Below are 23,584 nucleotides of genomic sequence, written 5' to 3'. Positions count from 1 at the left end.
TATAAACTCATATTTTGTGGTCACAGTTGCTGCACTGGAGCACATGGCTAGGGAAGGAATCCCCAGTTCTACTCCCCCTGAATAGGACTGGGTTCCCCCTGAATAGGACTACCTCTTCCATTTGCTACCCTCACCAGCCCCTGCTCCATCTACATCTGACTTGTGACTATTTGGTGCTGCGGCACTGGCACAATATCTTAGATATTTTGCTGCAGTAGAAATTATAGTGGTGTGCTGGTGCATCAGTTCTTCCGCCTAATCCTATCCCATTATTTTGCTTTGCACAGAGCTGTATGATCAAGCTGATATTTTTTGTTGGATTGGCTCATCTACATTAGTGAAATAATAATCTACAATTCTATTGATCAGTGAGGATCACAATCAATTGTAATAAGCCATAACTTATTTGCATTTGAATGAGAGACATGTGTGAGCACTGTAAGATATTCCCCTTAGGGGATGGGGCCACTCTGGGAAAAGCAGCTGCATACCTGCATGCAGAAGGTTCCAAGTTCCCTCCCTGGCATCTCCAAGATAGGGCTGAGAGAGACTCCTGCCTGCAACTTTGGAGAAGCCGCTGCCAGTCTGTGCAAACAATACTGAGACAGATTATCTGACAATCTGACGATCAGACAGATGATCTGATGATCAGACGATCTGACTCGGAATAAGGCTGTTTCCTATGTTCCTATTGTTTCTTTCATTCTCCCGTTACCAGCTCCAGTCAAATAGATGTTATAAGTTTTTGAAATACTAAACCCTACAAAGCATAGTGAATGAAGGCAAATTGGGATGAACAGTGAGCTTTATTTCAAACCAGGGATGTTGCTAGATACTTAAGAGATCTGGAGCTCAGGCCCACAGCCCTCCTTTTGATAATTAAACTCAATCATAACCCCACCCCCCCAAGAGTTATGTATGTTTTTAAGGCCTCTAATGTTATAATACAGCACCAATGGAGGTGGAAGCAGCAGAAGGCTAGATGAGGCTAGAAGCTTTCTCCCATGCTCTGTGCAGATGCCTCCACTGCCGCACTTCTTTTCTGGAAGAGGTCATGGAGGAGAGAGGTACCTGATGAGATTTGTGGCTCTGAGTAATTCACTGGGGGCCTGTGCCCCATGGGCCTCTCCCTAATGACGCTCCCATTTCACACCATTTTCATTTCTCTGAAAAAAACTGTTATCTGCTTTCAGCCTAAATGTTAAGATGATGATACTTAAATAACAGTTACTGCTTTCTTCCCTTCCTCCCTTCTCTTCCCTTCCTTCCATTCTGCAGATGAACATTTGCCAATCATTTGCAGATGCCAGCAAAACACTGAAGGTGCTGAAAACAAAACAGGTGAGGATACAACCAACGTCCATGAACCACTGGACATGGAACAGGCTGACAAAAACAGAAACAATCACTCTTGCACACTAGAGAATGAAAAGAACCATTCTGACGGTCCTGAAAATAAAGAACAAGATAATATAATTGACAGTGAAAAAGAAGGAAAACCAGAAAAGGATTGTGCTTCCTTGACTTTTTCTACTCAGCAAAATGAAGCCATAGCAGTGGTAAATGTTGATGAACTGGGAATATCATCAACAGGAAAAATTGCCCTGCAGTGCAACTCAAACACAGAGAGCTCCCTTCACTCAGACAATGGACTTATTACAGAAGTGAAATGTGGTTCCTTTACTGTAAAGGTGGAAGTGAAGAAAACTTCATTGTTTGATCCCAGAACAGATTATGTGGCTGGGGAAAGGGAGTGCCCTAAGAACAGACATTATCATAAAGGACACTGTCATAAGTGGCACAAAAAGCCAAGTCCACCCACTGGCCATTCAGGAAAATATGAGGCACTGCCTAAATACACCATCCAAATTGCTAATAAACAGAATCCATCCATGAAAGTTAGTGTTGCAGGAAATGAAATTACAGTAAACTATATCAATGGAAAGCAAAAATTAATGGTTAATATCGAATCTGGTGTGGAACCAAGAAAATGCAGTAAAGTCAGAAGCCCAAGCAATGGGAATACATTCACTAGTGATACGGATTATTCTGCAACAGACACACCTTGCCATTCAGATTTTGAGTCTGATTTGAGCTTTCAGGAGAAGGAAGAATCTTTCACAGGGTACTCATGCCCCAAGTGGTATGCACTTATCCCCCCACCAGCTCAGTTTGCTGACACTGAGGACATTTGCTTAGACAGCACAACTGAGGTTGTATCCTTAAGTCCATCAGGTGATGTACCTGACACTTTCTCAGCAATCTTAAACTGTGGAGAGGGAAGTGATGTCTGCCAAAAGGAGGATACAAGAAGGAAGGAGTGTGCCAATGGAAAAGATTTTTATGATGACATCATTTTTTCAGAATTTAGTTATACTGGGGAATCTCTTCTAGAAGATTACAGTTCCAGAGAGATACATTTTGTAAAGAAACCTAATAATGAAATGATTGATGTGCTCCAATTAAGGAACAAGAGCCTTGTTGACACGAGGAATATTATGCTAATTTCACAAAAGGAATCAAAGAAGATAAGAAGAAATTCTTTCCCAGCCACCTCTACTGATATATTGTCATCATTTCACCCTAGAAGAGACTCGGGTTTTTATTCAATGCCATCTCTGTCCTTAAAGGTCCTGCCCAAGCCAACAAAAACAACAAATATTTACAGCAAGGGTATCTATACACCCAACAGTTGTACAGAACTTTGTTCAAGCTTTGCATCATTGTTTGGCAACTTCAGAGATCTTAAATCTTCGTGTTGTTATGCCTTCGCCTCATATGACCATGATATGACTGTATACCATGCTGAGCTGGAAGAAAACCTAGGCAATGCTTTTTTCATGGATCATGGTGTAGAATTCATGGGAAACTGTAGAGAAATTGGCCAGACAGTAGTGGAGGGTTTTTATTCCAATGCAGAATGCAAGGAGAAGCATGGATCAATTGAATCGCTGAGGAGCTTAGATGCATGTGAGGAATACACTGAGTTTGCAAAAACTGAATTTGGGAGGAAAGGTGATAGTGATCAGCACAAAGTCCAAGCATATTTAGAGTTACAGAATGAAGCACCATTAAGTCAAGCTCCCTCATTCTCCAGAAGTCCATCAAATGTCTATTCTAACTATAATAGCATTTCTACTAAGATAGCTACAGAATGCCTTCAAGACCAACATTCAGTAATACAGCCCAATACTGATATTCAGCAAAGTACTGCAGAGACTGAAGTAACCAAAAAAAGGCGGAGAGGATCAGTGATGACTGTAATAACTGGAGAATTAGAACGACGACTCATCATTCAGGGTGACAATAAGGCTATGGCAGATTCCTTTGGTTTGGCAATGAAAAAGGAGTCCATATTACCCTGCAGCTTAAGGGAAAAAGCATTTATGTCACCACTGTTGGATGCTGAGGAACCAGATCTAGATAATAATGAATTCCAGAGTTTTACTGACAGTCCAGAGGTGTTTGAAAGCACTCATGAAGTTTCTAATTGCCAAGATTATTCTGTCCTGGCTACTGCAGCATCTAACTCTTTGGAGGATGAGCACATTTTGTCCGATGCCTTCCTCACAGAATCACAAGAGACGCTCTCCAGTGAACAAGATATACGTCATCCTGATCATTTTGAAATTCATCCAGTAGCAGGTCAAAGGCAAGAATTACCAGAACCCAGCTGTGAAAAAGATGAGATACCAAGTGAAATAAATATGGATTTATGTCAGAATCTGGACACATCAAAGTCCCCAGAGAATCAGACAGGTGGGTAATTTCAGATACTTCAAAACTGATATCCTCTTGTCTTCTGCAATAAGGGAAAAGCAAAGGCTGTACTAAGATATCATTTTGAGAACTTTAAAGATTCTGTTGGTTCTTAATTCTCATGCAGTCTAAGCAAAGCAGATGCAGCCTACAGGCCTTAAAACGTCTACTGGGCTAATGCTTCGTTCATATACCTGCTTCCCCATCAAACTGCTTCCTCATCAAACAATTTATGCTGATATCCTGAGGCACTGTGCCTACTATAAGCAGACCTCAACTTTTAAATAAAATTAATAGTACTTATCCTTTATACTGCATTCTCAAAAATAAGGTGTTTAAATGTTCTTGGGAATGGAGTATGAATTTGAATTTGACCAGGCCAAGCATGTGATTATTCTCAAATTGCTTTAAAATGTGTTGCATTACAGACACATAATGTTCTTCAATGAGAATGGTGGACAAGCTTCCCTGAAAGATAGCTGTCCCACCCTTACTGATCTTCTCTTGAAATATGAAACTTCAGGAAGGGTTAAATGTGTTCTAAGGAGTACAGAAGGCAACAGTGACGCCTAGCGTTTATAGCACCTACATACAAGTGCACACCTCTGAAGACACCCCACAATCCTCTGCAACATACAAGAGTTCCATGGCAGTTGTGCAAAGATTCCTCAGCAGACTTGCTGGTGTGGAAAGTGTTCTGTAAAGAGAGAAAGCTGAAAATCACAGTTCACATTATTAATAAATCACATCAGAGTCACAAATCACATTATTAACATATACATACCATACACCTATGGTACATACAATCTATATATTATGGAATGGTAGGGACAATACCATCCCTGCCCACAGGAAGAGGATGCACTGAGATCATGCCTTTTGGGGTATCCATGGGCTACACCCCCAAACCCTCCCTGCATGCCCCTGCATTACATGGCAGGCTGTTCATGAATGTTTCCTCTACACATGCTCCAACTGCATATTTAAACAAGTGTTTGGAGCATGTGTGGAAGGGCAATTCAAATGAACCCCCCCCCCAAAAAAAACCATGCAATACTGGGACATGCCAGAAGGATGTTGGGATGCCCTCTATGGACATCCCAATGAGCACACTCTTGGTACATCCCCTTCCTAATTATGTGGGCAGGGACAGTATCATTCACAGCAACCCTAACATGCCTAAATGCAGCTAACAAATACATCTTTGCAGCTATCGGAGCTCCAGTCTGCATCTGGAGCATCCCTGTTTAGTTCAATGGAAGAGACACTTTCGCATGAGTGCATGGTGGTGGTGATTACATGGTAGCACCCTTTCTACTGGACTGAATAGGAAAGGCTTCTGTGTAAGATGCACCTAGAAGGATATAGATTGTAGGGGAAATAGATTGGTTTGTTAGTATGTGAGTGGTTGGTTGTTATTCTACAAGTCAGCGTTTATTAAGGACGTTCTTTCTTGCAAAACCAAAACTCTGAAATATTAGTATATTAATAGACATTTTATTTAAGCTTCTTGAATTGTGTTTAAAATGATTTCTAGTCCTACACAATTGATAGTGTGCCATTTCTCATGACAAGTTGGATAAATGTTATCACATTTTGGATAAACATTATTACAAAACTATCTAATGATGAGAACTTGCTCTCATAGAAACAGAAGATTTTATGGACCAAAACAGCCCAATATATGCCCATGCTGACAGAATGAACTCACTATAATGAGATGTCGATATAGAGACATCTCTATAGGGAAGAGGAAGGTATAGGCAAGAATCAAGATTAAGGTGCCTTCTTATCTGTTTGATTGGGGGGCTAGTGTGGAGGACCCTTGATTTTTCTTTTTTTTACCCTAACACTTTCACTGGACAAAATGGACACCTCAGGGACCCCCTTGGGGCCAGATGACACAACAAGGAACACTTCCTTACTTCCTGTAATCACATAACTGGGTATTGTAACAGCCCATAATGATTTTGATCTGGTGCAGAATACCTGCATATCCCACAGATGTATTTAACTCATTTCTGAAACTGGGAAGTGGCAGGTATAATTGGAAAGTGGCAGGATAGCGCAAACTAAGGATTTCATAATCCTTCAAGTGACAGTTTTCAGGTGCCAGTTTCAGTTGAGACAGAGGATTATCTTTCCATTATGCTGTGCTGCCTAATAATACCACTCATCATTTTCCTGATCCAAAAAGAAATGTTAAGCATAACAAAAAGTGAAAGAAACTATAATCTAAACAGCAGGCAATTGGCTTTGCGAGCACTACCCCTTGATAAGATGCAATGAAGTCAACTAATATCACTAATACAGAGATAGAAACAAAGAAGCAATCAAAGATTCCCTCTGAGGAAGAAAGTTTTTTTGCACTTCTTAGAAGTGCATACTGCAGGGAAACTGTATCTTAAAGCCCCCTTTTTTCCTGTTAAAGAAACACTGAAGAGACAAAGTTCTCAATTGTTCAAGAACACTTTGATTTTCTGGCCATGGCGAACTGTTCTTTGCTGTTTTACTAATTTGTTATGGCATGTTCAAAAGATTTGCTTTTTCAATATGTTATGAAGCTCCTTCTCTGTGTTACACCTCACAATAAAAAATTGCAGAGATCTGTTAGGCTTCTCTGCCCATGTTCGGAGCTGCCCCTATTAAAAACAAAAGTCTGTAGCGGACATCCTGGCTAAATTTACTTGAGGAAGTTACATTTATCAAAGGACAGGTTCGGCATGCAAAACATCTTCTTTTAATTTCAATGGAACCTCCTTGAGTAAATTTAGTCGGGATGTCAGCCAATGTTTTTAGAAGGATAATTAGCATTCCTTCAGAGCATGAGGACAGAGCGTATATTAATAGGGACTGGCTAAAACTAGGGGATCATTGATGATTCTGTGGAACCAGGAAGGTGTGGGCGTGGGGTGGCATTGCACACTAAAAGTAAAATACATTCACTCAGAGTTGCCATGCTTTTCTATGAAGTCAAATGCTGTGATCGGTGTACAGGGAGAAATCTTTATTGCACAAATTTTTATTTATTTACTTATTGTTAGATTTATATACCGCCTTTCATTAAAAACAATCACAAGGCGGTTTTAAAAACAATCACAAGGCGGTTTGCAGCCAAATGCAGCTTTCTCTGCTTTGCTATTTGCATGCTGAAAACCCTGAAGCCCAAACTAAAACCCCATCCTGAAATTATTTATTTTTGTGACTTTGGACACCAGTTCTTAATACTCAGCTGACAGCCAAAGCTCTATTTACTGTTGGGTGGGGCTTCTGCCCAAACAATATTTTGTAAATAGGGGTAGTGGAGTGAACAGTAGCCATTAAATCAATGGCAGCTTCAGGCCTTTCAAAAATCAAAATGTCATAGTTGCAAAGTTCAACCTTACATCTGCACTTATGCAAACTGAGCAATGTTGCATGCAGATGGTAATGTCAATGTCAAACATATTTACAAAGCAACCTACTTATACAGACAACAGATTTAAAATTACATTTTGGACTGTGACCCAATTACAGAAATATTTGCTTAAACATATGAGTTGTAGTTGGTTGGTTGATTGAATCTGTACAATAAGGCTAACAAAAACCCTTGCTATTTCTGGATCATCCATTGTAGCAAGCATAATCACAGAAGAGGTATTCCTTCTTTCACACAGGAGGGAATGCCTCCTTTAAGATTGTGCTTGCCATCTGCAGTTATAAAAATGCAAATTGTAAGTGCTATCTAAAAAGAAATTGTGCTTATATAAGGTGAAAGTGCATTACTGTGTGTATGATAGTGTTTGTAAAATCTGCTGAGCAAATAATTGGGAGCACCATCTTTTAATGATTAACCAGCTAAACACTGCCGCCCTTGTATTTTTGCAGTATCTTACCACGTGGTGACCGCTCGATCATTGCTTCTGTGATATGCAAACTGAGATGATGCAGAGTGCATTTTATTTCATGGAAGTGTGCACATTTAGAAAAGTAATGGTAAAAGATAGTGTGGAACTGGAACTCAGAACACCCTGTGGAGTCTCTTTTCAAATCTCTCCTTGAAAACCATCTTTTCTGTGACACTTTTGGTACAGTCCACGTCCTACTGAAACTCTAGTCCACATCCTACTGAAAATAAGCATAAACAGTGTACATTAAATAATCATATATTATTCTCTTGTATCCTCTGTTGGAGATCCAGCTCCAGATGACATCAACCTTTTGTGCCAGTAACCCTAATGACCCCTAGGAGTATTGAGAAGAGATATAGTCAGTTAGGGTCTCCTTCTCTTTCCTCTTTATCTGTGCCTTTGTGACCCCCTCAATTGATAACACTGTACTCAGGAACTTCCTGGGAGTGACTTCCTCCTCTCCTTCTCCTCCTCCTCCTCCTCCTCCCAAGAATGCTTCTAGCTCTGTCTCTGAGCATCATGCTTCTATCAGTCTCTCTCTGACCAACATGTAGCCAGCAGTTAGATATAGGTCTTTTCTACCATCATGTACTTCTGTATAAAGTAGATTAGTTTAATCTTACATGAATCTCCATGCTTAATGATAAGCGCTGTTGCCCCTGAGACCCTGTTAACTTCTGCTGCAAATGAGAATGAGTTAGCTCCTGAAATACTCTGATATATAAGTAATTACCCCCCAACATACTCTGCTTCCTTTTCTCTCTGCTCCCTCTGTTGTCTATCCTTGGGGCAAGGACCTGTCCTCTCATTCTCTGTAAAGCACCATGTGCATAGATGGTGCTATCCAAATAAATAAATAATAACCATCCAGCTTGTAATATGTTTTTAAAGATCTACACTGCTTTTTTTCTCTCCTACAAAATACGGTCGCTATTTAGGAACAGCAGCAGAAGACAAGAGTGTAATACTCTCCAATGAGCATGTAGCAGAAGATACAAAAGGTAATAGTGGCTCCCAGGAAGAAGCAACCGACCGTTGGGCCAGACGAAGGAAGCAGTTCAAAGACAGCAAGAGATGCAGTTCAATTGGAGGAAGTTCCATCAACAGTACTATCACTGAAGGATCACGTAAGCACTCCACATTCAGTTGCAATGATTAGAGGAAAAGGCATTAAGCTAGATAATTATGAATAAGTTCTTGCAGTTGGGGAGATGTCCTTGTATTTGTGTTCTAATTATTTTGCTGTACCACTCAGAATAACCTTGCATCATGTGGACTTTTCAGCCTATGCCTCTGCTATACATACCATACCTGCAGGGAACCAGCACAAACCTTTGCTTACTTACTTGCAGATTTAGCTCGCTCTTCCTCCAAGGAGCCCAGCACGGTTTACATGATTATGCTGATTCTCACAACAACCTTGTGAAGTAGGTTAGGCTGAGAAATAAGTGATTGACCCAGAGTCACGCAGTGTGTTTCATGTTTGAATAGACATTTGAACTTGGGTCTACCCTGTCCAGATCCAACACTCTAATCTAACTACTATACCATGCTGGCTCTGTGAGCATGTATGGTTTTGTAGGGCTTAAATGTGTCTGAAGAGTTCTTTCCATCCCTCAGAAAAGCCTGCATGAAAGCTTCATTCATAGTTATTAGTCCACCCTAAGAATTTCCCAAGCCAAGGGCTCCTTGTCGCTTCTCTAGAACATACAAGCTCTTTCCCTAGAAGATTCTGTGTTTCCTTCCATTTATTCTTCTAATTAGGAAGCAGAGTTTTCTCAATGGGAAATGGGTCAGGCAGCACCCATACCATCTGCTGAGTGGTGCTCATTTGCCAGAAGCTCTTTCTGTGAACAGAAGGAGAGTTGCAAGCACTCAAGAACCCCTTCATCTCACACATCATGGACTCCCTGAGTGTGTGCTACTCTTCTTCCATTCATGAAAGGGGGTTCCGATGATGGACCCCCGTTCTACTGAAGGTCTGGATGCTGCTTGATCCATTTCCTGTTAAGAAAACTGCTACTACAGGAAAAGAGCCTGTATGCTGCGGTGGAGAAACAAGTAGATGTGAACTAAGACCTAAGAAGAGCATGCTGGGATGATTTCAGAGTACTGGATTTTTCCCTGCATTAACCACCTATACAATGGGAATAATTTACCCTAAATTGCTATATGGATATGAGCCCCAATCCAATGATCCTTGTGCTTAACTGTGGGTACATTAGGACCTGAGCCAATTGGGATCACTGCATGTGCATAGCAAGGTGCTTGTCATCCCCTCTTGTTTTCATAGTCTATATGGGTGTGTGTGTGTGTGTGTGTGTGTGTGTGTGTGTGTGTGTGTCTGTGTGTCTGTGTGTGTGTGTGTACATACATACACACACATACACTACAGATAGATAGATAGATAGATAGATAGATAGATAGATAGATAGATAGATATAGTGGGCTGCATTCAACAGGTTGGGTCACAAGTTGGGCAGGCAGCTCTGCTCAACAAGCATGTTTCCCATCTGCTCATCCTGTATAATTCTACCAGGACACTATTACAGGAACACCATTAATCTCCAGTAGTCTCTGAAGCTATTCGCATGAGCAAACCTACCCAGGCTTGTGCAACCCTAGTGGGGCAAGGCCACATGTGTGAAGTGCCAGGATTGAGACCGGGCTCAGGAATTTCCCCCACTCTGTTACCAGGGGTAGAAGAGCGTGAGCACCCTTCCACCCTAGCCAGGGGCAGATTAGGTTTTTTGCTGCCCATAGGCAAAAAGGCTTTTGCCACCCTTTTACCTTGAACAAAACATGTTTGCCTTTTAAATATAAGGTAAAGGGGGGGGACTTTCCTCGCCGACTCCACCCTTGCTGGAGCAGCCTCTGCCCACAGAGAGGGGCGGCAGCATTTGAGGAGGGGCAAAATTTACTGCTCCTCAAATTTTGCTGCTGTAGGCAAATGCCTACTCTGCTTGTCCATTAATCCACCACGGACCTCGGCCATGAGTGTGGCTGGGCTGCAGGCAGCCCAAGCACACAGAGAGCCAGGCGGCAAAAGCATCCAGCTCTGGAGAAGTCGCTTGATGCACCATGCTCCTGGCACAGTACACTGGAGGATGCTGGAGAACTTCCTCCTCTGGTTCCCTGCTCTGCTGCTTGGCACGGTGAGCCTCACGTGCCTCATGAGCGGCAGAGCCTTACAATTTCATCTGAGCATATGAAGGGAGGCTGGTAGGAGCCTGCCTGCTTGCCCACCAGCCCTCCCCTTACAGGTTGTGTGAACGGCCTTTCTGTTCACCAACACTATAAAGTTACATCTGAAACTATAGCTGGTCTAAGGACCGTAATAAATTTACTACTACTCTGAAACTACTATACTTGGGGAAGTTCAGTGTCAAATAGAATATTTACCATACAAAACTTCCTGTCTGTAAAGTGTGTGTGTGGGGCGGGTGAGTAGGGTTGCTCACGTTTTAGAGATTTCGGAAATCCCAGCCGTCATACTTCATCTGTCTTCAGCATTGTGTCACCAGATATGTAATGAGGGCATTAGCATGAGAAAGCAACATCAGAAGCTTTGAACTAGAGCTTCCAGAGAGTAAGATGCTGTTCAGTGCAGGGGTTACGCATTTCAGAATCATGTCATAGATGTCAAAACAGGCTCATTCCTCTATGTCTGTCTCCCTACATATACATACAAAATTATCTAATGCTTTCCCCCATGACTCCTGCTGATTGGATTAACCTTCCTCGTCCCTTGTCTAAAAGTTAGACCTCATTATTATTTTTGCTTTCCTTTCACTTGTTTTAAAATATTCTAGAAATGCTCGTCTGAAGTCTCAGGGGATAGCTTTCAACTTAAGATGCCTAATGAATTTACAGTGCATGCTGCTGATAGGTTCCCCAAGTGGGAATTTTAACATCTAGGTCACAGCATATGCTTCGCTTCCAGCAAGCTGGTATGTTTGTCTCCTGATTTGTCAGTGTAGCTAAATTATAGTAAAATTAATTGTATGTTTTATTATACCTAATTATTATTGTTGTTGCTATTCTTATTATTCTTATTCTTATTGCTGGTATGTTCACCAGTTGCATAAAAGTTTTTTATTTTTAAGCTTTTCACCAAAAATGCAAGATTTACAGATACATTTTAAACATAAACAATCTCCCCAAAGTAATAATTTGATGATACTTATTTATTTTCAGAAAAAGAAAATCCATAATTCCCATATCATCATCTACACCAGGAGCAGCTTGTCCTAACGAGTTGGGGAGGGCGCCAAAGGAGGCACAGCTGACTCTCAATTTCAGAGCTCCATTTGCTCCTCTCTCTCCCATCCCAGCATTAATGAGAGCTGATCTGCCTGCAGACTGGCCATTCATCAGGTAGAGCTGTGTGGGCTGGTCAATGATTAACCATCTCACATAGCTCTACCGGCTGAATGGTCAGCCTGTAGGCATTGCAGCTCTCATTAACACTGGGGCGGAATGGGAAGGGGGAGGGAGGAGCAAACGGAGCTCCGAAAAAGAGAGTCCGCCGTGTCTTCTTTGGTGCACTCCCCCAACTCGCTAGGATGAGCCACTCCTGATCCGCACAAGGGTTGAGTGCAACCCAACATTGACATTACAGATGAAAAAACAATTTGGTCCAAATGTATATGCTATTGTGGCAGATTTCCTTAGCAAATACATCTCAAGTAAAGAAAATAATTTGCTGGCAACCAGGAAACAGTGGGGGAAATGCTTCATTTACAAAGCTTCCTTATCCTGAATCAGGCTGTTGGTCCATCTAGCTTAGTATTATCTATACTGAGTGGCAACAGCTGTCCAGCGTTTCAGGCAGGGGTCTTTCCCAGCCAAACCTAGAGACGGGAGGGGCTGAACATCGGACCTTCTACGGGCAAGGATGTGCTTTGCCACTGAGCTGCAGCCCTCTTCTCCTGCTGCAAGGGAAAGATCCAAGAGGTGTAAAGAGGTGTATTACATCATCTCAGTCTGGTTTAGTATTTGTTTGCCCATGTGCACTTTCCTTGTCCACTCCTTTGGACACTGCTCCATTAAAGAATAGGCTGGATTTTCTCTGCATCCAGTGGCCACATAAACGAGGTTGTGTGGAGGATAGTATTAAGAAAGAAGCACAAGGCTTTGTCAAATAATGTGATCCAAGTGAATCACACCATTGTGGATGGGGCCGTAGCTCAGGGGTAGAGCATCCACTTTGCATGCTGAAGGTCCCAGGTTCAATCCCTGTCATCTCCAGGTAGGGCCAGGAAAAACTCCTGCCTGAGACCTTGGAGTGCCACTGCATGTCAGTGCAGTACTGAGCTAGATGGACTAATAATCTGATGGTATGAGGCAGCTTCCCATGTTTCTAATAGGCTTGAGCCTGAAACATTTTGGAGACCATTATAGAGGCCTCCGAAATGTTTCGGCTACCGGGCCGTTTCGGCGTTCTGGAGGCAGCGGAGGTGTTCCTCTAAGGGTGGGGGAGGATGCACTTACCACCACCACCACCCCGCCGCTGCATTTCCCCCACCAGCGCTCCGTTGTAGCAAAACCCTTTGGGGCGGCAGCATACCTCCCTGCTGCCCCATTGCCCTCATTGGCTGAAAGTGGCCAGAAGTACTGGGCGCGCATGCACCCGTCATGTGCTCGGCAGATGGGCATGCACGCACGTGACGGGCACACAGGTGCCCTGTACTTCCGGCCACAGATGAGGGCAATGTGGCGGCAGGGAGATACGCTGCTGCCCCAAGGGGCTTTGCTACAACAGTGCGCAGGCAGGGAAAATGCGGTGGGAGGGGTAAGTGCACCCTCCCCCACCCTTAAGGGAACACCCCCACCGCCTCCAGAACAGTTCTGGGCACATCCCTAGTTTCTAACCTTCCTCCTGAGCCCTCCGCTCATGCCATGCCACAACAAACTCTCAGGGATTTTGGCAGCAGTGTTTTACCCACCATATGGGAGCAATGATGGGGAAAACAGGTGATCCACCCTGTTGTGCCTCCAGGACTCTCTGGATCTGCTGTCCACATCATGAGCACAATCCACGGGGAAGTTCTCCTCAGAAAGTATCACTGAGATGAATGGGAGCTGCACAAGAGCATGGTGGTTGTATTTCCCCGTAGCAGTGGAGGTCAACCTCTTTTACAAGTTTGCCACATCAAGGACAAACCATGAGACTGAGCCACTGCAAAGCACACTATATGCAGCCATCCATAGCTTGTGTAACACTATTTCTAGTCTACTGCTTCTAGTCTGCAATCAGGAGTGCATGCTGGAAAAACTATGGCATGTGAAATTGAATTAAACCAATATTTAGGAGTCTGAAACATGAACAGCTCTTCTAGCCAGCAGGTGGTGCTGTAACCCACCACTGTAAATTCATATGTTATCTGCTATTTAGGATTAGTTTCCTAATTGCAGTAGTCCAATCTGGATGCTACCAAGGCATGAGTGACTGAGGTCAGGCCCGACTTCTCCAAGTAGGGTTGCAGCTGGCGTACCAGCCATAGCTGGTAAAAAGCACTTCTGCACACTGCTGCCACCTGTGCCTCCAAAGACAGCGTCAGGTCCAGAAACACCCCCAAGGTGTGAACTTTGTCTTTCAAAGGGAGCGTGACTCCATCCAAAACCTCACTACTCATATGATCAGTTTTACCAACCCAGAGCACATCAATCTTATCTGGATTAAGTTCCAGCTTGTGTGCCCCCTTCCAGTCCAGAACAGCCTCCAAACCCTAGTTCAGAGCATCCACTTTATAGCAGCAAAGCACTCCAAATAAATTCCAAATAAATCCAAATATAGCAGCAAAGCATTCCAAATAGCTCTGTGGGACAGGCTGATTTATTAACTCAGCTGACAGTTCATATTGGACTGGTGATATAAACAAACCTGCTCCTACCCAGAGTCATCCCATTCCTGCTGTTGGTGCTACTTACGGCATACATGCCACAGGTTGACCTCCTTTTTAGTTTGCCTATTTGGCACAGTTCATTGACTCAAGCTGTCCAGAGCTATCTGTAGACTTCTTAAGTGCACCTGTTCTCTGCTTTGATCACAGCAAAGAATGAATGACAAAGGTTAGTTGGAGAGAGGGTGCCTGATGGGCTTAATTACATGGCCTTTTAGGTCCTTCCAACTCTGATGCTGTGCCCAAAACAGTACACTTTTCCTGCATTTTGTTACAAAATGAAATACAAGATTTTCCATAAGAAATCTTGGAAATGGAGCACTAATCAGGAACAATGGTAAGCAGGTTGCTGAGTGACAAGGAACAGATCTAAAGGGTGGGGGGGGACAAGGGACAACACTGGCTGACATCAAGAGCTATGTACTGAGGATGGAGCAGGAGCTGCATTCTCACAAATGGACACTGCCCTTAATGCAGGCAGAGACTTGCCAAACAATGGCGCATGCATGCACACAAGAAGGGGGAAGAAAATTTTGCTGATCTCCCCAGCTGCTCAGTGCCTTCCAGAAATATGAGCCTCAGGGCTGTTTTTGGAAAGCACAGAGCACTTCTGGAGGCAGGGGAGATCAACTAAAATTGATCTCCTCCTCCTCTCTGTGCCCATGCACGCTGCTGCTTGGGAAGCCTCTGGGTGTGAGGACTCAGCCTCTTTTTGCATTCTTAGTTTGTTGTTCTGGGTGTCAGCTACTATTCTTGACATAGACTAGGATTTCACAGATCATTTAGTCCAGACTAGTATTTCATTCAGATCAAGTTTTTCACTACTTAAACTCAGTCCTGTCCTGTACACAGAGCTGTGACATGCTTGATGTCTTCCTACTTGGAAGTGCTATATCACAAATGTTGTTGTGCCTTATGTAACAATATGCTGATGAGCACTGTCTGAGTGACTGAATTAACTGTGAATCACTCATCCATATGATCAAATCTGCTCCTGGGAAACTCCCTCTCCGTCTTTGCACAGTGGAACCATAAACAATAATCACTATGCTTTAAAGGCTGTGGATTTTGACAAAGACAATAGATTTATTACACATGGACCATCAGTGGTCAAAAGGGGAACACAAAGGTAAGTTGGTGCAGGTGTTTGTGTGAGATTGTATTTATCATTTTATTTTCCATGATCCAAATAAGTTAAGTTACCTGTAAAGAGGGAGTTAAGGAGACAAAAATCTGGCATTGAAAAAGTGAGCCACAGAGAAATCTTAGACTTCTGTAACTCTGTATATATAATATTGTCCTAAATTAGGGATTGGTCAGCAGGTGTTGTAGAAATGTATTGGTTAATGATGACGGTAGTCCTATGCTCAGGATTAGAAGTTAAAAATATATTTTTAGATGCTGCCATACCAACAAAAGGTGCTTCTGGTTCTGAATGTAGCAGGTTAAAATGTTAACTTGGTAAATGTGGAAGGAATATTAATATAAAAGTTTGGAGGTTTTGATACATTGATTTTTGTCTGCACTGAAGAGTCAAGATTAATATGAGTGCTCAAACCTCTCAGGCATTGCTTGAGTGATATTACTTATTTTAGATTCACTTTTTCCTTCCCACACACACCCGCTGCTTGCCAGTTTCTATTCCTGACATTAACAAGCATCTCGGATACAGGCTCATCATACTAAATCTCCAGAAACCTCATCTGCTTTCCTAAGCAATAAGAATGCACCAAAGGCTTTGTTTAAGAAGGTCAAAAACTAAGCAGAAAAATGTCTTACAAAACCAGTGGAGCTGCACAGGAACTGAACAAAGTTGAAAGTATGTCTTAAGGGTAGAGTTGCCGGGTCTCTGGAGCCTCAGATCCTCAACCTCCAGAGCCTCAGGGGGAGGAGCCTTGAAGAAATGGGTGGTGTGTTGGGCAGATCTGGAACTAGGTCAGATCAGGCACCAGGCTGGAGCCTGGAGGTACAGGAGTGGACCCGGTGGAGGCAAAGGATGACATCTCATGGTACCTGGAGCTCAGAGGTGGAAGTTAATGGACATGAGAGTGGGACTAATAGCAGAAGTTCTCAGCACAAGCAGAAAATAGGTTGTCCCTTGATTCTGGCACCTCGCCTTGAGATTTTACTGATATGGAGCCTCACCTGCACTCTGATGTGTAAATGGAGCCATTCTTCATATTGGCTGCCTCACTCATTTTAGTGGATGTTGCATATCTACAACTGCAAGAAAAAGCCATATGTGTCCCATCACCAAAATGAATAGAGAAACCCTTGTAGGCAAGGAAATGTCTCCCATACTTGTGGCTAGAGTGTATGGCATAGCTACCTACATACACATATCTCCCATTATCTCCAATGAAAATGAATTATCTGGTCCCTACTTTTCCCTCTCCACCTCTTATAAGCACCCAAAGCTTCAAATCATTCCAATTCCATTAATACTTTCAAAAAGATAACTATCATCTCAGTTTTATTTTTATTTTTAAATTTCTCTTTCATTTCCACCCTCATTTATGCCAGTTCTTCCTTTCCTTCTTCAGTGCCATACATTTTTCATTGTCTTTATCTGGGATACAAATAAATCATTTTTTATCTTGCTTCTTTCCAGTAAACTCCGAAGATGGTCGTTCATTCGATCTAAGTGTGCATGGTGACAGTGAAGAGAGAGGTTTCTACACTGAGATCTTCCACTCAACTTCTTGGGTGTTCAGAGGAGATGATGCCAGCCCAGATAACAGCCCCAGATGTCTTAGCAAAAGGCCCAGGCCAGTAGCAGGCAAGTATTTATACTTTTAAAGCTATTAAATAAGGAGTAGTAGAGGTAGCAGCTGTGTATAAAAGCTATTAACTTGAGCTAGAATGATCATTTAGGAATATTGTGAGATGCACCAACTTCAGAAACAAAATTTCCAGATGACATCACATAATCTGCTTTCTGTTCCTTTTAAGCAACATGAACAATGTTAATTGTTCCAACAGACCTGAAGGATGGCTTGGGGACAGGGATGTGCATGGAACCATTTGACACTCCCTTCCTGGAGTGCCGAACCAGTTCCATCCACTGGCGTTGGAACCGGTTTGGAGGGTGGGGAAGTTGTTTAAATGACAGGGAAGGCACTGCCTACTTGTCAACCCCTGCCGTGCCGCTTTTCCCCTACTGGCGCTCTCCAGAAAAGCAAGCACGCTGGATTGCAGCATTCCTGCTTACAGCCCTAGCAGGGTCTCCACACTCATTGGCGGCCCACACGTACACAGTCCATGACCGTGGTGACACTGCTGGGGCTGGAAGCAGGAACTCTGCAGCCCAGCACGCCCAGTGGAGGGAAAGCAGTGGGGTGGAGGCTGACAGGCAGTGCCTTCCCTATCACTTAAAGCAAAACATCCCTACTTGGGGAGACCAGATTGGAAAATTTCACAGTGGCCAAATGGCATGGTTATTTCACCCTCAGGAATCCCTTTTTCAAGCAGTTAAGGAAAAAAAAAAGCTACGTCCTACAATGCATGCACTCATAAGAACTAGGAAGTCAACAGATTTTTGTATTATTGTTTTATTCACTTTGTTAGCCACCCTCAGAGGTCCCATCCTAAAGAATGGGTTTCTAGTATTTTAAATGAATTAATTAAATGATTATTCATAAGTCATCCTGTTCATGGATTTTGTTGTAAGTACAATTGAGGCTATATTAGTATATTTTCCTTCCTCAAATCTAAAAGTGTACACTTTATTTACTTTTTAATTTTTTTCAGTTGAAATTTAAAGTCCCATCTGTGGCTAATAAATTTATCTTTACTCAAATTCAAAATTACTCCAGGTTAGTAAAAAATCCTAGTGTCTGAAAACATCTGTTTGGCTGAATCCCTTCAGCTATATGAGACATTTTTATATAAGGCATTTTACTTTGTTTTTCTTTTTTCTTTTAGTTCGCGAACGAACCGTGAGGATCGCTAAAGGAACTGGTGATTACCCTTGGGGATTCCGCATCCAGTTCTCAAAGCCCATCCTGGTGACTGAAGTGGATACCAGTAAGTGATACTCCCCAAAATTGTTTTCCTTAAGGGAAAATCCAAAGTGGCTTGCATGGCAATGTGTTTAAAAGAAGTCAACAGCATCACTGAATTAATGATGACAAAGTGCCTTGGGGCAATAAGTGGCTATAAGCTCAACAAGGTTCCTGCTTATTACTCTTATTAGTGAAGGTTGTGGAGTGACAGGAGTTTAGTATAACTGGCCACAAAAAGCAACTTTGCATATTATAAACATACTTAATATGATTATGATGTCTTAGACCGTTGTTGTCTATAAAAAGCTTAGAACATGAAACTGATGCCACACACACACACACACACACACATACACACAAAACACACACACACTCCATTTACTTACTTATAAATGATCTTCCTTGAGTGAGTTTGATTTAAGCAAACTAAAAGGGTCATACATTGCCCTAAGCAATTCTTCCTGGTATATACCTTCACACTAAGCTGAAGAGAAGTGATGAGAATGCCAAAAATGGTCAATGATCCATATAAAACAAGAAACTCTTTGGCAGAAAAATTAAATGTTTTCCCCCACTCTGTCTTTTGAATAAGATCAGTTTCTCTCTACAGGAAGTGTTATTCTAAAGAAGCTGTAATGGCATGCATACCCTGTACAGCCCAAACACCGGTGCAGCCCCAATACCAGTCTAAACCAGGCTTTTCGCAGGATCTTCAGGGCCCAATATCCTAAATGTATTCAGGCTAGGTCCCCTTCCTTTTTGAGTTTGTGAATACACACTAAGCAGAGATGCCGAATTGTGAGAATCCAACAACCATTTATCTATGCCTCTATGGAAACAGTAGTCACTTTGTTCCCAATTTGTCCTGGGGTAAATATGAAAGAGCACAATGTTTCCCATCATGCTTTCGCCTCCCATGATGCCTGCAAAACAACAAAGACCAGCTCTATGTGAAGTATAATCATCATTGTACACATCTGACAGTGATGTAAGGCAAATCATTTTACTTTTAGACTAACTCACAAGCCATATATCATGGGATAATGTACTAAAGTGCAGTGTTTTGAAAAGGGATGCAGGTATTATAGCTGCTGTCCTTTCCTGGTGATAATATAGTCACTGCTATATGAAAAAAAAATATTTTTCTATGATATCATGCCACAGAATGCCTGTTGGTAAAGTTCAATCCATAGCTACTTCCCTAATAATAATAAAAAGTTAACAATAAAGCTTTGACATGTAGTATGATATATTCCATATTAACAGAAGACATGATCACAGAATTGATCATTGTTTTATCCAGATTACTATAAGGATAAGCTTTACTGTTGTAACAGCAAGTAAACTGATGTAACTGTCAGTTTGCAGGGATTTCTTTATTGAGAAATGGTGAACTTTAGCTGTCGTCTCATCTATAAAGGGTAATGGAGGCAGATTAAATACCAACATTTATCTGTTCCTTATTTTCGAGGAAACACCTGGTATAAAGTACTGGGGATATATCTTGCTGAAAGAAACCAATACAACACATGTTAGTATGCTGTTAACTGTACAAGGTGTGTATAAAAATATCAGTGCAGCTGTCCATATTAGGAAACACCTATGCAGTTATTACATATGAGTGAGGGCATGGACTCTGGGACAGTGATCTTCACTATTTTTCAAATGGAGGCCACTTTGGCCAAACACACACACACAGCCTCAGCGTGAGAGCTATTTCCCACTGTGCTGAGCTCCACACAGTATTGTGCTTTTCTCAGTGCTAGGAGGCCATTTAAGAGAGATGGAGTCCTCTCTTAAGAAGAGCTCTAGGAGGAAAGCACTGGGAACAGCTACACTTCTTAGCACACACTCTAAGATGCACATTGCAAAGATAGTGCAGGGGCTCAAGAGGGCTCTGTTTCCCTTAAAGGAGCCCTCCCCATGCAGCACGGCACTGTGAAAAATGTCAGCTATGCATGATGCCAGGGCTCTGTGCGGAATATCCAGCTTTAGCTCAATAAACCATTAATCTGGGAGCTTGGCAGGGGTTGCCATTTTGCCAGTGACTAGGCCTTACAGTGAAGAACACTTGTCTGGGGTGTGCTGGAAGGAAGTCTTAGTTCTGGAGTAAAAACAGAAGGCAATTTTATTAAGCTCATCCAACTACCAGCATACCTTGGTGGTTGGTGGTGGGCTGGGGCATAAGCATCATAGTGGTGCCCATTCCATTTGTTGCATTTAAAAAGTCATTAAAAAATGACAACAGGCAGAGGATGGTATGGTTCTATGATTACTGTTCTTAGCCCCCCAAGAGTGTGATTTTTAATCCTAGCTGGCCCAGTTCGGACACGCAAAGCCCTCAATGAGTCATAAGGAGCCCCGCCCATAGAGGACTGCCATTTCTCCATTCTGTCTCCAAATCATTGCTCCCTGCAAGCGTGCCACTGAACTACATCAGTTCATGACATCAACCAGCGTTACCTTCAGTCTAAGGGCCCAAAAGGCCTTAGCGTGGCTGTCCTGCATCATGTCCAGTAGTGGGAAGGCATGATTTCAAGGAGAAAAGTGGCAGGTAGGGCTCGTCCCCTGTACGCCCTTCCACCAGCCAGGTACACCCTCCTGCCACTTGTCTCCTGCACTCTCTTCCCAGCTTGAACTGGGGCACAACCAGGCCCTCGTCTCAGGGACAAAGGTAGCCCCTTTCCCTAAAGTTAAATATAGCCATTTCTATCTGCTTTCTGAAACCCCCTGAGGGGGCTTTGGAAGCATCAGCAGCTGAGGTGGGATTTCAAAACGAAGGCACACTACAGGTAAAATACAGAAAAATTCAGGAGAATAAAGCAGTTCTATGAAATTCTTTTTGGCTTTGGCTTTTGTTTCCAAATGGCAGGAACAAATAATCTTGACCAACTTCTAAGAAAACAGCATGTTTCCCCCAAATTGCAGCAGATAGAGATGACAAACATTGCTACTAAAAAACTGTATTGGTTGCATATTGAACTCTCATGTCACCACTTTGTCTGTTGAATTGTCCTAATACGTGATTTATCATTTGAATGTAGTTTTATGAAAATGACATGAACTTGTGGTGGTCCTCTTATCCTTCTAATCGGTTTCTCCACTGCTTAAAAAAACCTGTCTCTGAGTTTGTGTTAACGAAATTTATTAAATTACAGCCTTCCAGTAATTTTAAATTATATTTGTACTAATCAAGAAGGGCATTTTGTGGTTGTTTTTTTCTGGAAGAAGATACTTGCATGGTACATTAAGACAATTTAATTATATGCTGAAAGGGGAAAAATATAATTCTGAGATACCTGCAGGTGGGATTCAAACGATAGCATTAAAATGCAGCTAAATGGAGCATATTTCCTGCTTATGCAAGTTCTCTCCTATTCCTAGCCTGTCTTTACATAAGTCTTTCAATGAGAGAACATGCAGTTTTCAGCTGCCGATCAATAATCTGAAGGAGGATAGCTTAGCAGTTCTAGGTCATTCATGCTTTTATATCCTATCAGCAATTGCTTTTCTTACTAAAAGAATGATATTCAGGGCTTCCATCCTTTCTGGCATAAGTATAATGATGATGGCACAGCAGTGAGAGAAAAGCAAGCAAGATTTAGACCTTTGAAGCAGACTATACAGTGCTATGCTTTGATCCTATTAAGTATTAAGCTTTTCATTGGTTGCAACCCCAAATGTAACAGAGAGGAGGAAAGCAAGCCTGTAAATCTAATCTCTAGACTGGTATCTCACCCCTTTCTGCATTTAGCACAGACTTATTTTCCTTATTTCCCCCCCCCCCCACACTCATGATCTTTCCCACCTTCCTCTTTTCTTATATCCCAATCTTATGTATAGCCCACCTTTCAATTTTTTTAAATGCCCAAAGTGCTTGCATCTGCGTGGTGTAGTGGTTAGAGTGCTGGACTAGGACCGAGGAGACCCGAGTTCAAATCCTCATTCAGCCATGATACTTGCTGGGTGATTCTGGGCCAGTCACTTCTCTCTCAGAATAGCCTACTTCACAGGGTTGTTGTGAGGAGGAACTTAAGTATGTAGTACACCGCTCTGGGCTCCTTGGGGGAAGAGCGGGATATAAAATGTAAATAATAATAAAATAATAATATATTGTAGACCTCACTCACTCACTAGTTCACTCACTGACATGAAACTCCCAGACCAAACCACAAAAGTTAGAAACATGCCATTTTCTCAGGTAGGTTCCAGACCTCGCCCAGACTTAAAAAAATAAAAAATCCAAAGCCCTGGAAAATTCATTTACTTTCACAGAAATCTGGAAAAACTCTCCCATTGGAAAGCATGGAGAATGAGACTTCGTAGAGCTAGGAATGGACTAGAGTCACATAGTAGTGTTAGTTCAAGGGAGTTGGGTAAAAATACCTGCAAAAAATAGCGAATGTTGCCACCACTGGCACCCAGGATCCTGCAGGAAGCCCGGGAGGCTGCACCACCCTCAGCAATCAGCTGGCCTCTGTGGATGTCTGGCAGCCATTTGAGTATGCAGCATGGCACCTGACTGCTGTGCTGACCGCTCAAATGGCCACCACACATGTGTGGAGGCCAGCTGAGCAGTGCAGGTGGGGTGGCCTCCTTGTGGGATCCTGTTGGTTTTCCGGGCTTCCCACAGGATGCTGGGTGCCAGCAGTGGGGACTGCTGTTTTTTTCAGGAATTTCCCCCTGCCCTCTATGCCCCCCTAGAACTGCCATCACCAGCAGAAGGCTTGCAAAGTACAAGCCATTTTACTAGGGGGTGGGGTGAATAAAAGCATCAGTTTTATTTACCCAACCGCCTTGGGGCTATCTTTTAACAAAAGGCGGTATAAAAATGCAAAAAGAAAAAAGAAAATTAATGGGGGGGAAAATACCAAAACCAGAAGCAATAACCAAGTCAAACATAACAAAACTAAATTGGGGAAGCAGAACTGACAGAAGACAGCTACTAAGGAAATGCCACATTGATTGAGTGATTGATTGACTTGCCATCTAAAATTAAACAGAGATTAGCTTCCTTCAGACAATC

At 42.5% G+C, this 23,584-nt stretch overlaps 1 protein-coding gene across 6 annotated transcripts in view; it reads left to right on the top strand.

Annotated features, from left to right (window-relative positions):
- The window catches only part of LOC128347416 (uncharacterized), a 69,549-nt gene that overhangs the window by 14,014 nt on the left and 31,951 nt on the right, over nucleotides 1-23,584 (top strand). For all 6 annotated transcript variants that reach the window (XM_053302000.1, XM_053301997.1, XM_053301998.1 and 3 more), the window contains 4 exons: nucleotides 1,279-3,759; nucleotides 8,588-8,776; nucleotides 17,166-17,333; nucleotides 18,479-18,580. In XM_053302000.1, coding sequence (XP_053157975.1) covers nucleotides 1,279-3,759; nucleotides 8,588-8,776; nucleotides 17,166-17,333; nucleotides 18,479-18,580 — 2,940 coding nt within the window. The remainder of the gene's footprint in view (nucleotides 1-1,278; nucleotides 3,760-8,587; nucleotides 8,777-17,165; nucleotides 17,334-18,478; nucleotides 18,581-23,584) is intronic.

This window comes from Hemicordylus capensis, chromosome 2 (assembly GCF_027244095.1).
Source record: "Hemicordylus capensis ecotype Gifberg chromosome 2, rHemCap1.1.pri, whole genome shotgun sequence".
NCBI lineage: Eukaryota > Metazoa > Chordata > Lepidosauria > Squamata > Cordylidae > Hemicordylus > Hemicordylus capensis.
The sequence above is the reverse complement of the archived record's forward strand: the minus strand, read 5'-3'. Positions and strand labels throughout refer to the sequence as shown.